The sequence below is a fragment of the Malaya genurostris genome, chromosome 2, assembly GCF_030247185.1.
Source record: "Malaya genurostris strain Urasoe2022 chromosome 2, Malgen_1.1, whole genome shotgun sequence".
Taxonomy (NCBI): domain Eukaryota; kingdom Metazoa; phylum Arthropoda; class Insecta; order Diptera; family Culicidae; genus Malaya; species Malaya genurostris.
Window position 1 is genome coordinate 238036279 of NC_080571.1, and position 14900 is coordinate 238051178.

Genomic DNA, 14900 nt, shown 5'->3' on the forward strand with positions numbered 1-14900 from the left:
ATACAGAGATATCGCTCATTTAGACAAACATGACATTTTGTCCTTATAAAACCCAACACAGAGTTCGGGCGGAAACAATCACCTTTCATGGAGTTAAACTATATAATGCCTTGCCTGTTAGCTGCAAGAACTTGACTAGTCTTCAAAACTTCACTTGCTGAAACTCCGAATAGCACAATATCTTATCTGATACTGTTGAACATCTGCTGACCAGCTCTTGTAGCTGACCGCAACTCTCCAAGCACCAAGCCATTTGTCGTATAATTGTTAAATGAAATGTAATTTATGAAAACAAAAAAAAGGATTAGGAGAAGGTTTTATGCCTATGGCAGAATGAGATTCTGATCTATTTTCTACTGTCACTGGCCCTGCTAAAAAATAAAAAAAATATAGTGTAAATAAAGTTAAAAAAAAGTTGGTTCGAAATTCGAACTCAAATTTAATCTTTTTCAAGTGCCTGTAACTTCCATCGGTGGGGTATTTTTATTTGAAACTTTGGGTGAAACTAGTTCAATGTAAAACGTTTACATCAGTGTTATTGACTCTGATCAACTGGTGAATAGAAAAAATCTTGTAATTTCACAATTTTTTTCATATTTGCAGACTAAAAGTTAATACTACGTGCGAAAATTTACGTCTGATTGGCGGTTTATGTTAAACTGTGACATGGCCTAACAGTTCAGTATGCACTGCTATGAAATGGCGAGTCGAAGACAAAACGTGAAGAAAACCAAAAAAAGATGGGATGGGAGACATAACCGGTTGGATTGATGTAATTACAAATAAAACTGGTGCGTCTCATCAATCCAATTGGTTTACTGATTGTGTACATTTTTATAATTTGTATTGACTTTTACTTCTTCGCTTGCATGAGTTTGAAACTGTGCCCCTTAAGCGTTATACGTTCTTATGCGTGACGAAATAATAGAAATATATCGGAATATATCGTCCACTACATCAAAACCGTCTCTCGTGCGAAGATGTCCATCTCCTCTGTGCGATGAAGTGCAAGTGTAAGTTCTCCCCTCGCACTAACAACATCAAGGAGAGCTCTTCTCTTGCACACATATACATCACTGTTATATAGAGTATGCACCCATCATGAGAGCGCGTGATTATTCTCTTTCGCCTCTAGCACTGGATCACACCAAAGTGCTAGTGCAGAGCTTTCAAATTCTCTGAGATGAACGCAGATATTTTCACGGAAGTGCACATGCCGGTGAGCATTCTGATGTACGGTCCTCATAAGAGAAAAAAAAACAAATCACAGAAGTTGTTTTTCTCACTAGCACGCGCAAGTGATCACTCGAGTGTATTCAGGCTAGAGCGAGTGAGAGGGACGCGAAGAGAATGTGGTTCACTCGCACCAGCTTCTTTAAACACAATGACACATTCAAAGTCTGTCTATTCAGCACTGAGAAGAAGTGCGCTTTCCTTTTTGTATGGTGTTCGCTTGCTGCATCCCCAGTGGAGACATAAATCTAACACCAGCGAGTATCACTCTAGTGAAATGCCAGCACTGCTCTTGTGCACAAGAAAGAGAAAAATGCGTCTTGAGCTTCCAATGTTGATTTTTTTTTCCAGAAATAACATTGCCAATCATGCAAAAATTATCCAATAGGATCAGAATGTTTTTCTCCGCAATTTGGTCTTTGAAATTGACCAATAAAAGCTTTCAATTTTGGTCTAAATTTTTGGAGATCGGCTCTACTATAACTTATTCCATTGTTTCTCCAGAGCCAGAAGTATGTAATCCATTTGAACTTCAAACTTGATCAATGACTTTATAGTTGTTTTATAGCTTGTAAAAAATCGATTTAACCGTCTGTAGAAAAATAGAATATTGCGAAAAAATATTGTGTTTTGTCGGTCACGTCACTTAAGGGCTCTCTCGCATATATGCAAAATGACTCTCGATGGGCAGGGTGGCCAGAAAGGTTTCGATATTTTCGGTTACAAGTTTGACATCAATCGGTCGAATGGGATGAGCATATATAAGCATAAAATATGTCTCCATCCAATAAAACTACCGCTTGTTTGGCAGCGTTGCCGAGTATATTTTATTCCTCTTTCATTTTTCGTTTCGTTACCAGGAAACTGGAGCAAAAAAATGACGCGTGCATAGAAATCGGCTTACCTTCACAAAACAAACATTCACTTCATTTTTATCGCGACAATACCTATGTTTTATGCACTAATCGCATCTAAATGAAATTATCTTCAATAATCTAAAATAATTTTCTAAGAGATTGTCAGTTGGGTTTTTTGATATTCGTCACCGTTTCTGAGAAAATCAACTTTGAAGCGTGAAAATAGCCCTCTAAAACGCCCTAAAACACACTGGCCTCAGGCCTTAAATCATTATCGCCCTTATTCTGAATAACGTCGTATCGTTTTTTCGCTCGTATTTCAATTGTATTCCTCATAACGCTAGCAAAATCAAAAGTAGCTATGATTCGATCGAAAAATCGATACGTCGTAATTCAGAATAAGGGCGTATATCTCCGAAACTAAGGAATATAATGATTTAATGATGAATTAGTAGTAACTTTTAAATAAACCTAAGCTTGTTGAATTCGGTTCAGCCATCTTCGAGAAAATGGAGCAGTAATGAAAAAAAAGTAAGAGAGATCAGAACTAGTCCGGACACAGGGTTAAGCCGGAGAGCTCAAATATCTTCTAAGCTAGCAATTATTTCGAACCAGAGATTGAGTTTGTAAACGCGCTTTCATGTAACAGACAGACGTCAGTTAGCTGGATGACGCTCAGTCAATTCAGTTTGGCGTCAATCCTTTTTGTGTCAAAAGGTGTACGTTTATTACTGATTTTTTACCTTTTTTTATTAATATAAAAAATAGGTATAGAATTCGTTCAAACTTTAGAAAAATTTTCCGAGGCCCGAAGGGCCGAATGTCATATACCAATCGATTCAGATCGACGAACTGAGCAAATGTCCTTGTGTGTGTATGTGTGTGTGTCTGTATATGTGTTGTCAACTAAGAGGTCGAGATCTCAGAGATGGCTGAACCGATTTTGATCAAGCTAGTCGCAAGTGAAAGGTCTCCCCGTCACCCAGAACGCTATTGAATGGTTTTGAGATCGGATGTTTACTTTTAGAGTTATACGAAGTTTTATGTCAAAATATTCAGTTTTTTTGACAGTATCTGTCACAATTGACCTTGAAAATAAAATATATTTACAGACTTAGATTCCGCACGGTAATACCTATCCAACAAGCCATAGATTGTTGAAATCCGTCCATTTTTAACGGAGATATCGACATTTTTGTGTAAGCGACTTTTCCCCCTATTCCAGCAGTAGGAGTTTTGTATGACAAAGCAATGCTTGGGAGCAACATAATACACGATATTTTATACTGTTACATACATTTGTTTCTAAGTACCCAAAAGACTGTGTACAGCATGATATTTTGCATCGGACCGATTTTAGCACGGTTCGTTTTTGGCAACATAATCGTTCGAATATGCCATATGTAAACCAGATGATGGCAGAATTTTCGAGTTGAAATCAATTCCATAATTATATTGATTTAAACTACTTACAGCAATAAATGCTGGAAGAACATAACAGCCATATACTATTCGAATCAGTTCGTTGAGATCAGCAAATGCGTGTGTGACAGATAATTTCACCCAATTTTTCCGGAGATGACTCAACCTTTTTTTACAAACTCAGATTCATATGAAAAGTCGTATACTCCCAAACAAGGTTCCTGAATTATGTTTGGTTCCGACCTCTGGTTCCGGAACTACAGGATGATATGTGAAACGAAATTAAAACTGTGTAACTCATTTTATCGCTGATGGCTGAGCCGATCTAAGATTCAAATGAATTCTAAGAATCATATAAGATTCAAATGAAAAGTTTTAAGATTCTATAAAACATCTTGTTTTTCAGTCAGATCCAACTTCCGGTTTCGGAGATACAGGGCGATTATACTAATGTCTATTTCACATTAGCAGATTTGGATAGTCGATAACCAAATCAACTTATTTAATTTTTGGTTGCATTCAGTTTTCGTTTCGGAAGGCACCCAAAAATTTAATTCGCACTACGATTCCTCAAAGATGTCTACATTTTCTAGATTTTCAAACATTTTGAAACAATTGTAAACTGTACAGCTACTCAGCTGAATTTGTTTGACTTCGGCTACACCGAATTTCGAATTCCAGTTCCAGTATCGAATCGTTTCTCAAAGCTCAATCGTTTTCCAAAAAAAAGCCAAATCGAATTTCAGAAACGCAAGTTCAAATTAAAATAAAACCTATTTTATCCAATTCTGACTTTCGATTATGGAATTGTAGGATGATGAATTTTTAAAATTCAAAGCGATATATAAGATGACAATCCCGAATAGCTTTAAAGTTGGACTCAAAAATATTTCAATTTATTCGTCATATGGCCATGGGTGAATGGGTTTGGGTTATGCTGGTTCCTGAATACCGGCTCTGGAAGTACCTTAAATTATTCTAAACTCTAAAGTGGAAAATACTTCGACATATCATGGAATGTTTAATCGATTGTTAAACTTTTAGATTCAAACTCGATCCGATTTGCAGTTTCGACATTACAGAGTAATGAATGATCAAAATCTCAAATTGCCACTTAAAACAACGGTCATTAAAATAATGTCATAAAAACTTAAACACCTAAGAATTCATGCAAAAATCATATGCGAATTGATAAAAAAAGGTATCATCTCACTGCTAGGTGGATTAAGCACTTTTTTTTTAAATTTTCTATATGATTTCTGTGCATTGTAATGTCGGTCTTATTAGTGATTTCAAATGTTCATTTCGTGCTGAATCGAGTGATTGTTGAGTGCTTTCGATTACGTGGAAAATAAAATTATTATCTCGTCTCGAAAACTAACTGTCTGTGCGGGGCTAAACCGGACAAAAAATGTGAGGTTCAACCGGATAATTTTCGATTTTAAACTTTTAACGGATTCTTGAAACGTACTTAAATCTTTATATCTATATTTCCATTGTATAGTCAAATAGTCTTCAATAAACACTCTAAATTAAGTTTCAACATCAATTATTCGGTACTGAAGGGCGTAAAGAGACAATAGAATTGGTCACTTTATCGTGATTTAGTACAAAAATATTGCATGTTTTTCTAAACCACAAATTCGGAGATTTAACTGAAGGTTAAAGCTACACAATGGTATAGATAACTTGAGTAAAAACCTAGTTGTAATAGATGCTTTTTTCAATTTCCCAAATGTATCCGGCTCAGCTTCGGTCTCCCTTACACAGAAAAAGTTATGAATTTGCGCATGACACTATCAAACATGTATAACTTGATGGTATCTCGAGCCTGGTGGTATAAAACTTCTTAAAGCTCAAAGAAAAATTTTAGTCGTGAAAACTTTGCATGAGATGAATTCTATTTCTGCTGTGATTTATTCGGACATCCTCGCATTATCTTGTGTTCTGTTATACTGAACGAAAACAACCTGGACGTAAATTCTATCTTACCTGATAAACGACAACAATACACGAAAAGGTGACAACAAAACTCAACCGCGGTCTGTGACAGCGGTTGAAAAATATTCCGCTGTAAGGAAAGTTACAGCATTTCCAAATTGTCAAAAGACCGCCACAAAGGTGTCCTCTAATTAAATACTGGAATCCTGGCAATTTCAACTAACATCTGCGGTATGCTAAACAAAATCTCCGAGCGGCACAAGAAGAATGCTTTCGCATATTTCGTGCAATATTCAATTTACGTAGGTACGCTGCTTTTGTGTCGAGGATGTTGATTTATTGTGTGTTTGTCTTGTTCTTACCGTATTTACGGCATCGAGTTACACAATAGAGCTGAATATTCCGATAAGTGTTTGCACGGCAAGTAGGATGCATCTTACTCGGTCTGCATGCACGTGGGGGTCCTTGGTGAGTTGATCTTTTGGGTGTGCCATCTTTCCGACCGCACCAGGCGGCTTTAGTTGAGTTGAGGTAGGGAAACTTTCAAAAACTTTTCACAATTCAGCTGGTTGCCTCATGATTTAGAATGATCGGAAAAAAATGCAACAGAAACGTTCGTACGGTGGACTAAATGGTTAATACTTCAAAAATAAATATTTATCGAATATAATCTTATCGGCAGACGGAGAAGCTTGGCGAGGGTTCGAAACGAACTTTTCAGCGAAAAAAAATTACGGGTGTTATATAATAGAACTATAATCAGCACTTACGCAAACCTTCTGATGCTGTTCGAGCTTCTTAGGGCACTTTAAGAAGCTTTAGCACTTTCGTGCAGGTTCGAAATCAATTTACTTTCTAACGTGGCTCGGATCAGTAGCATCATGCTTCAACTTGCGATAGTGAAGGAACGACTCTGGCAGAGATCAAATTTACGATGGGAAAGCAACGCTAGCACAAAGAGAAGACACCCAAATTGAATTTATTGTTCCCTTTGTTAGTGGAAATAGTGGGGAGCATAGTGTATAAAGTTCACAGCTTCCAATCGGAGCAAGTCTATTCCGTAGTGAGTTGGACTCGCAAAGGTAGCAGCCATTTGTTCATCGGTTTGTGGAATGGCACTTTATGTTGCCAAACAGAAAATGAACATCAATGTTGAGCAGCAAAACAGGAGCAAGATAGCACAACCATGCAATCATTTCAACAACAAAAACTGAAAGGGGGTTGTTCAAACAGTTGATGTAGGAATACACAACTATTGTCAAAATCATTGCTAACATTTGTTTTGAATATTTAGCCTTATTTTTGACAACAATTTATTCAGATTGATTCGAGTAGTTCACAAAAGCATGCTTCAGCGTTTATGTCATATGTTCGGCAACATTTTTCAAACCAAGCGTTTCAGCAATAATACATTTGTACGTGATCATATGTCACTCACCATTTTATAAAAGTAACAAAAATTAAAAAGGAAAACTTTGAGATATGGTAAAGACTTTCCTAGAAAGTATGGACGCAACCAAAAACCGCTGCCATTTCGCAATGGTTCAAAATCTGTCAATTTTTAAGGCTGCGTCCTGTTGTTTACACTCTTCTCTAACCACTTGTGCAGTTGTTTTTTCGTTTTCATTAGTTTGTTTCGAAATGTGTGGACTTTCAGCAGAACAACGTCGAAAAATGGTCTACAAATGGTGGACAGAACGCGGACTGTCACTGAGCAAGATAGCAAAATAGGGAGAAGTAAGTGAAAAAGCCGTGCGAAATGCAATCAGGAAGTTCGGTGAGGATAACATCTTTGAGGGTAAACCGAAAACGGGTCGAAAAAAGGTCCTGCTAACCCTCAGTTGGATAAACGTATACTAAAGGCGTTCGAGCAAAAAAAAGGAGGTTTCAGTTCTGGATGTGGCCAAACAAGTGGGTACTTCGAAGTCAAATGCTCCTTGCCACTACTCGAAATCAACGGTAGAATGGTATAGTAACAAAAATGTCACTTTCGTCCCAAAAAACATGAATCCACCAAATTACCCACAACTTCGACCAATTGAGGAATTTTGGGCATTAACGAGGGCACATCTTAGGAAACATGTCTCGGAAGCCGACACCATTCAACAGTTCGAAAAAGATTGGAAAAAAGTGTCCAAACTTGTCGCCAAGAAGTCTGTACGGAATTTAATGAGGAACGTTCGCAAGAAGGTGCGCCAGCTAGTCTACAATGGCTAAGTAGCAAATGTTGATAATAATATTCTGTTGTAATGGTGTAATATTATCAGTATATCGAATAAAATTTGAATATCTAACACTTGTAAATTATTTATAGCGAAATCAAAGTGCGTCCATACTTTCTGGGACAGTCTTTATTTTATATTTAGAATAAGTGTGTAAAATATGAAAAAAAAATTTGGTGAGGTAGTTTTCGAATGACGATGGACATGGACTGCGTTCGAGAAAAATGCGTTGAAAATTAATTGTCTTTAAAATCGTAGAAAACAATTTATTTTTCTAGAAGGGTCCAACACTTTCAATAAATCATATTTTTTCCTTGTATTTTGTCCTAATAAAACATTTCAAGAATGTTTTGTCAAATTTTCAAGACAATCGAAGCAGATATCTTGAGCCTGTGCGTTGAGCTCTTGTCTTTTCGTATTATGAAATAAGAAAAGATAAAGGCCCATAACTTCCAACGTTTTGTTTCACAGAATATTCTTCAAATGTTTTACTATAAGAAAATACAAAGAAAAAAATTATTGATTTTTTAAAAGTGTTAGACCCAAATTCGGCAGTTCAACTTGAACCGCTATGTAGACGCAAAATTTTTGTTGTTTGATTAGCCCCGAAGTACCATGTATAAACTAACGTGCCGAACGAAAACGGATTTTCGACATTAGCACTCCTAATACCAAGCCTCAAAAAGTTACGCGAAGCACCAAGCCTCAAAAAAAGTTGGGACGGTAACTTTGAGCTGTCATAGCTCAGCTGTTTTTCAACGGATCTCACTAAATTTTACACCCTCGAATTTTGTACAGTTCGCAGATTAAGTAACTTATTATTGACAATCGGTTAGGAAAAATCAATGAAAATGTGATTTTTCCTGTTCCAAGTTTTTTTTCACGAACAAAATATGCCCTATCTGCATTTATGCGGCATCAGCATTGTAGGTAGAATTTTGAGAACTTAAACTTTCTCGCGTCATAACTTTGTTGTTAGTCAACCGATCTTCGAAATTTGTTCACCATTGGAATGGTACTAGTTTCAGAAATAAAATGCACTAAAACATACGTAAAATAGAGTTGTCTACCTAAAGTTATAGAGAAAACTGTAAACAGAAGACCACAAAAAAGATGGGATTTTTTTACAATTGTCGAAAATATCTCTGAATTCAAAGCGATGACCAATATGTTTTTATACATTATTCGATTGCTAGCCAACCCAGCTACAATTTATGCTAAGTTGACGTTTTTGCACCATCAAAAACAACCTGGAAATATACAGTTGAAATGTAAATATTGACAAATATTACAAAATTATTTTTTAAACATATAAATCAAAAATGAAAGCGATGACTTGTACATTTTTTGCTCTAAATTGTTAGAATCATTATAAGAAAGATTGTTTTGATGAATAAAATTATATATTCTCTCAAAACAACTAAAAAAATTGGTAGAAATACATTCAATTTCTATCAGCGGAAATATATTGCCTAAAAATTGCATGCCAGAACAGTTACGTTATTGATTAATATAATTTAAAAGTTTTTATGTTTTGAAATAAATTTATTTACAATTTACTCAAAAATGGAGGTTTCGATGTTTGTGCTGTACTAAAGAATGAACACATAGATCCAAATAATTTTTATGTACATATAAAACAAACTCAATTGATATCTACTACAATTTTGAATTTGTCCAACATTTCCGTAGAATCTAAAAAATCGGTGCAGTATCGGAAATTTTAAAATTTCTGTTATGCCTTCAACGTTTCAGTATACACTCTAACCTCAATTTACGCGCAAAGTCGTAGGTGCGTAAAATAAATTTCGCCTAAATTGAGATTTTATTGTATCAAAATATTTTCATACTCCTATCGTTTGCAATCAATAGAAATTATAATTCTTCGAGACTCATAATTTTAATTTCACCAATAGATTTTTAGTTTTTAGATAAAACGGAAATTCTTATTTTTTGCGATGGCTTTGTACAATAAGAAAGTAGAACTTGAACTCGTGGTGTAATGATGCCTTTCTCATCATCAACTAGTATAACCTACAGAGTAAAGCAGTTCTCAGATCGATAAGACCATTTCTGAGAAAACGAAGTGAGTTCCACTATTGCAGGTACTTCCGAAAAAGGAGTCCGGAAACGGGTACAATCGAAGTCGGTTCGAGAAAAGTGACTGGGATCCATTTTCGAGTCTATAGTTACGATATCCGGTCGTTAATCGAAAACCGGGAATTAGAAAAGCCGACATCAATTTGTTTGGCCGTCTACTGACAATGACTATCGATTGGGCTAGTTTTGAGGTAAGTTTGGAAATTAGTTAACGTGTTTTACTTAGCGCATTTAGTAACGGTATAAATGTTTTAATAATCTTCACCCTGTAATTCCGCAACCGGTTGTCCGGAATTGGTGTCGGCTGAAATTCAGGAATTTAATATGGGACCACGAGACTTTTCATTTGAACTTATATTCATTTGTGAAAATTTGTCAATCCATAGCTGAGGAAAGTGAGTGAGATTCATTTTGGAATAAACGAACACTTTTTCCAGTGCTTTCGGTATCGGAAACCGGGAATCAGGATAGCCAGAACCGGTTTATTTTATTTGTCCACTGATAATTACTACCGATTGGAATAGTCACGCAGTTAGTCTAGAATTTTATTTATGTTTTTTTGTTTCGCCACTTTAAGTGACTGTATTAATTTTCCAATAATTCCGGAATCGGAAGTCACATTCTGATGGAACTTTGGAGTTTTATATAGGACTATGAGACCTTTCATTTGAACCTAATTTTGGTTAAATCTGCCACGCCATCTCTGAGCAAAGTGATGAAATAATTTGAAATTGTAATTTTTATACTAATCACCTTGTAATTCTGGAACCGGAAGTTGAATCGAAATGAAATTCAGGAACTTTGTATAAGACATGTATACCTTTCATTTGAATCTAAGTTTGTGAGAATCGGTTCAGCTATCTCTGAGAAAAGTTAGTGCACTTATTTTCATTTTTTTGCACATATCATCCTGTAATTCCGGAACCGGAAGTCGGATTCGAATAAAATTCAGGAACTTTATACGGGGTTACAAGACCTTCTATTTGAATCTAAGTTTTTGAAAATCGGTTCAGCCTTCTCTGAGAAAAGTGAGTACAAAAAAATGTTACATGCATACATACATACACACAGATACACACATACACACATACAGACATTTTGCATGCTCGAGGAACTGAGTCGAATGGAATATGACACTTGGTCCTCCGGGTCTCGGTTCAAAAGTCGGTTTTCACAGTGATTGCATAACCTTTCCATATGAGAAAGGCAAAAAGTTTTGAAAATTTCTGTATTTATGCCGTTTGTTTTTAGATTCTCCTTAAGAACATTGAGTTTAATTTGTTATAAATAATCGTGAATAATTAAGTGTATAAAAAGTGTATGTCACTGCTTTAATTTCTAAGCATTTTGTAAAAATAAATAAAAATTGACATTTTTTAGTGTTTGTCATTTATTTTTAGATGTTTAAGAATATAAAAAAAACTGCTAGTTTAGCCCTATTTGTAACTGGTTTCTTTAGCAATCCAATGATGTATAAAAACATATAGGTCATCGCTTTGAATTCAGAGATATTTACGACCATTGCAGAAAATCCCATCTTTTTGTGGTCTTCTGTTTACAGTTTTCTCTATAACTTTAGGTAGACAACTCTATTTTACGTATGTTTTAGTGCATTTTATTTCTGAAACTAGTACCATTCCAATGGTGAACAAATTTTGAAAATCGGTTGACTATCAACAAAGTTATGAATCGATGAAGTTGGAGCTCTCAATATTCAGTCGCGAAGTTGATGCCAGAGGAAACAAAATTAGATAGCAGATGGGGCATTTTTTGCGCCTGAAAAATACCTGGAACGGGAAAAATCACATTTTCATTGATTTTTCCTAACCGATTGTCAATAATGATATACTTAAAAAAATCTACGAACTGTACAAAATTCGAGGGTGTAAAATTTATTGAGATCCGTTGAAAAACAGCTGAGCTATGACAGCTCAAAGTTACCGTTCCAACTTTTTTTCGGGCTTGGTATTTGGAGTGGTAACTAGCCGATTCTGCTTTGGTCATTCAGGGGTTAGCCTAATTTTGTTCTTAGGGCACATAACCGTTTTGAATTTTGTTTACTTTTCGTCTTAGACTTAGCATAGCAGTTCGAAGGAAACATAAACAAAATTCAAAACGGTTAAGTGCCCTAAGCACAAAGTTAGGTTAATCCCTGAATGACCTAAAGTTGAATGCTTTTTGAAGAATTAGAAAACGAACCGAAAAAAAATCAAATTTACTTGAATTGAAATTCAACATAAATATCTCGAGAATGACAATTTCTAGATAAAAGGTCAGCAAGAGCAAATTTTGTTGTTTTCAGTTTTCAAAATCATACTCTATTCTTATTTGAATATGTTTCATCATCCTTTGAATAACAAATATAAAAATAGATATATTGCACCACAATTAAAGTTGCGTTTTTTTCAATTCAATTTTTTGTAGTTAGGTTTCTATGGCATGAAAAAGCATTCAACGGTTTCTTTTCAGTGTACACTTTTTAAGAGTTTTTGATTTCCTACAACGTCTTTCTAGACATATTTTTCGTTTGTTGAAGGAATCAAAATAAGGATGAAAAACTGTTTTAATCCACCTAGTGGTGTAATGATGCCTTTCTCATATCAAACTTACTATCATATATAATACTGTGGTATTATTCAAAACAGAATTCTTAGATTCTTGAAAGATTACCCGGAATCGGTTTAGTTACCCGTTTACTGATAATGACTACCAATTGGAGTAGTTTTTTGGCCGATTTAGAATTTTTTCAAGTTCTGTTTCGCCCGCGTGAAGGTAAAAAATTTTTAACACACTTTACCATATAATTCCGGAACCAGATTTCGGACCACCGGACCTTCTAATAAAACCTAAGTTTGTTAAAATTAGTCAAACCATCACTAAGAAAAGTAAGTGAGATCCATTTGAGAAAATATGACCACTATTTCCTGTGCCTCCGGAATCGGAAACTGTGAAAACCAGGATAGACGAAATCAGTTTGTTTGGCCGTCTACTGACTGACTATCGGAAGGAGTAGTTTTGGGGTTAGTTTAATTTTTTTTTGCTTTTGTTTGACTCCTCTAAGTGATGGTATGAAGTTTTTACAAACTTTACTCTATAATTCCGGAAACGGAAGCAGGATCCAAATGAAATTCAGAAGTTTGTGTGGGACCATAAAACATTCATTCGAATCAAAGTTTGTTGAAATCGGTCACGTCATCCCTGAGAAAAACGTGTAAGTAAATTTAAATTGGAATTTTTACACTAGTCAGTGTATAATTGCAGAGCCGGAAGTCGGATATATTGAAATTCGGAAGTTTTTTTGAAAGACCATGAGACAATTCATTTGAATCTAAGTTTTTCAAAATCGGTCGCGCCATTTCTGAGAAAAATTAGTACTCATATTTAATTGTTTTTGCACATTTTACCCCTTCAACTCCGAATCCGGAAGTCAGATTCAAACAAAACTCAAGAGTATTGTATGGGTACATAAGAACTTTCATTTGAATATAAGTTTGTGAAAATCGGTTTAGCCACCTACAGGAAAAGCTGGTGCATTTATTTTCACTTTTTTTTTTGCCCATTTTACCCCATAATACCGGAACCGGAAGTCTGATCCAAATTAAATTCAGAAGTTTTGTATCGGACCGCAAGACCTTTTATTTGAATCTAAGTTTGAAACAATCGGAGTAAAGTTAGTGCAAAAAAACGTTACATACACACATACGCACATACACTCTCACTCACACACACGCACACACACACACATACAGTGATTTCTATATGAGCACCCAAACAAACCAAAGCATTTCGCGATGTCGAATTCCATATTCGGACACTTTTCTAAATCATGGATCCGATCCGGATTTTAACATCTGTTAATATGGTATCTAAAGTTGCTTAGCAGTCATGGTTTGTTTTAAATGTTATGAGCTGTACTCTAAGTAGTTGTATAGATCGGAATTTAATTTATAGAGTATATGCAAAGTAGATATATGTTGGATTTACATTTCATTTACTAGGTTACGTTACTATGAGTTTGTTACACGTTTGTTCTTATTGCGTCTTTTATTTCAAAAAGAAATTTAAATGAAATCAAACACGAAATATACCATAAAGATTAATATCACATCAGATACGCTTCAATAGAATGCACTGTTATAGTCCATCAAATTTATTAATCAAATTCGACTGCGTCAGATGTTCAATAATCTTTCTAATGTTTTCCCATTCATTCAAAAGGGAACATTGACAGGACACTCGAATCGAATCAGATCTCTTTATTTTTGCACCTTTGACACTTCAAGATTCCTGGCTTAGACACTACTGGGTTTGGCTCATCTGATTGGAAAAGATAGCACGGCTTACCTTTCGATTAAGTAGATAGTCAGATTTTGCATTACGCAAAACACGCCAACACACAGATCAGCCACTGCCAGGTTCGCTAGGAAAAAGTTCGTGATTGAACGCAGCCTCCGCGACATCGTCACCACTAGGATGACGAGCAAATTTCCTGAGGAAGGAAAATAGAGATGAAAAAAGACATTATCAATGCGTGGTTTTTTTAAAAGCTGGTGAGTGGGATGAGGGTTTTTTTTCTAGAAATCCGTCAGATGCTTCTCTACCAAACGTTCTTTTTGTGGAAGATTTTATGAAACTAAAAGCAATGGATTTTATGAAGAGCTTCCGTTATCTGTGAGCACAAACACTGAAACGTGAATTTCGTCGTCTTCATCGAGGTGAAGTCAAACAGCGAGTATTGAGATATAATATGGCAACAAAAAATCTTTTTATAACATGTTTGCAAGGGTAAATAGCTATTTCAAACTGCAGACGAGGGTCTTTAGTCTGCAATAAAGTGATTATTATGGGGTTGCTGGCTTTACGAGTCATCGAAGAGAACGCCTACTTTATTTCTTTCATGATATTTTAGCGAAATAAACAAGACATAAACGCGTTGGTAATGATTCTTCGCGTTAATAAAATACGTTTAATGAACGGTTTAGCTATAAATTTTGTTGAAATGGTTGGTTTACGACGAGACCGATACATCACTCCTAGTATCAATATTCTGCGTAATCATTATCACTGTACAGTATAATTAGTTGGTAATGATAAACAATCATTCTCCCCAAAAAAAAAACAGCGT

General features: G+C 35.4%; 1 protein-coding gene across 3 annotated transcripts in view; it reads right to left on the reverse strand.

Moving 5' to 3' along the window:
* The window catches only part of LOC131428258 (trissin receptor), a 280163-nt gene that overhangs the window by 75159 nt on the left and 190104 nt on the right, over positions 1 to 14900 (reverse strand). For all 3 annotated transcript variants that reach the window (XM_058592053.1, XM_058592050.1, XM_058592051.1), the window contains exon 3: positions 14120 to 14264. In XM_058592053.1, coding sequence (XP_058448036.1) covers positions 14120 to 14264 — 145 coding nt within the window. The remainder of the gene's footprint in view (positions 1 to 14119; positions 14265 to 14900) is intronic.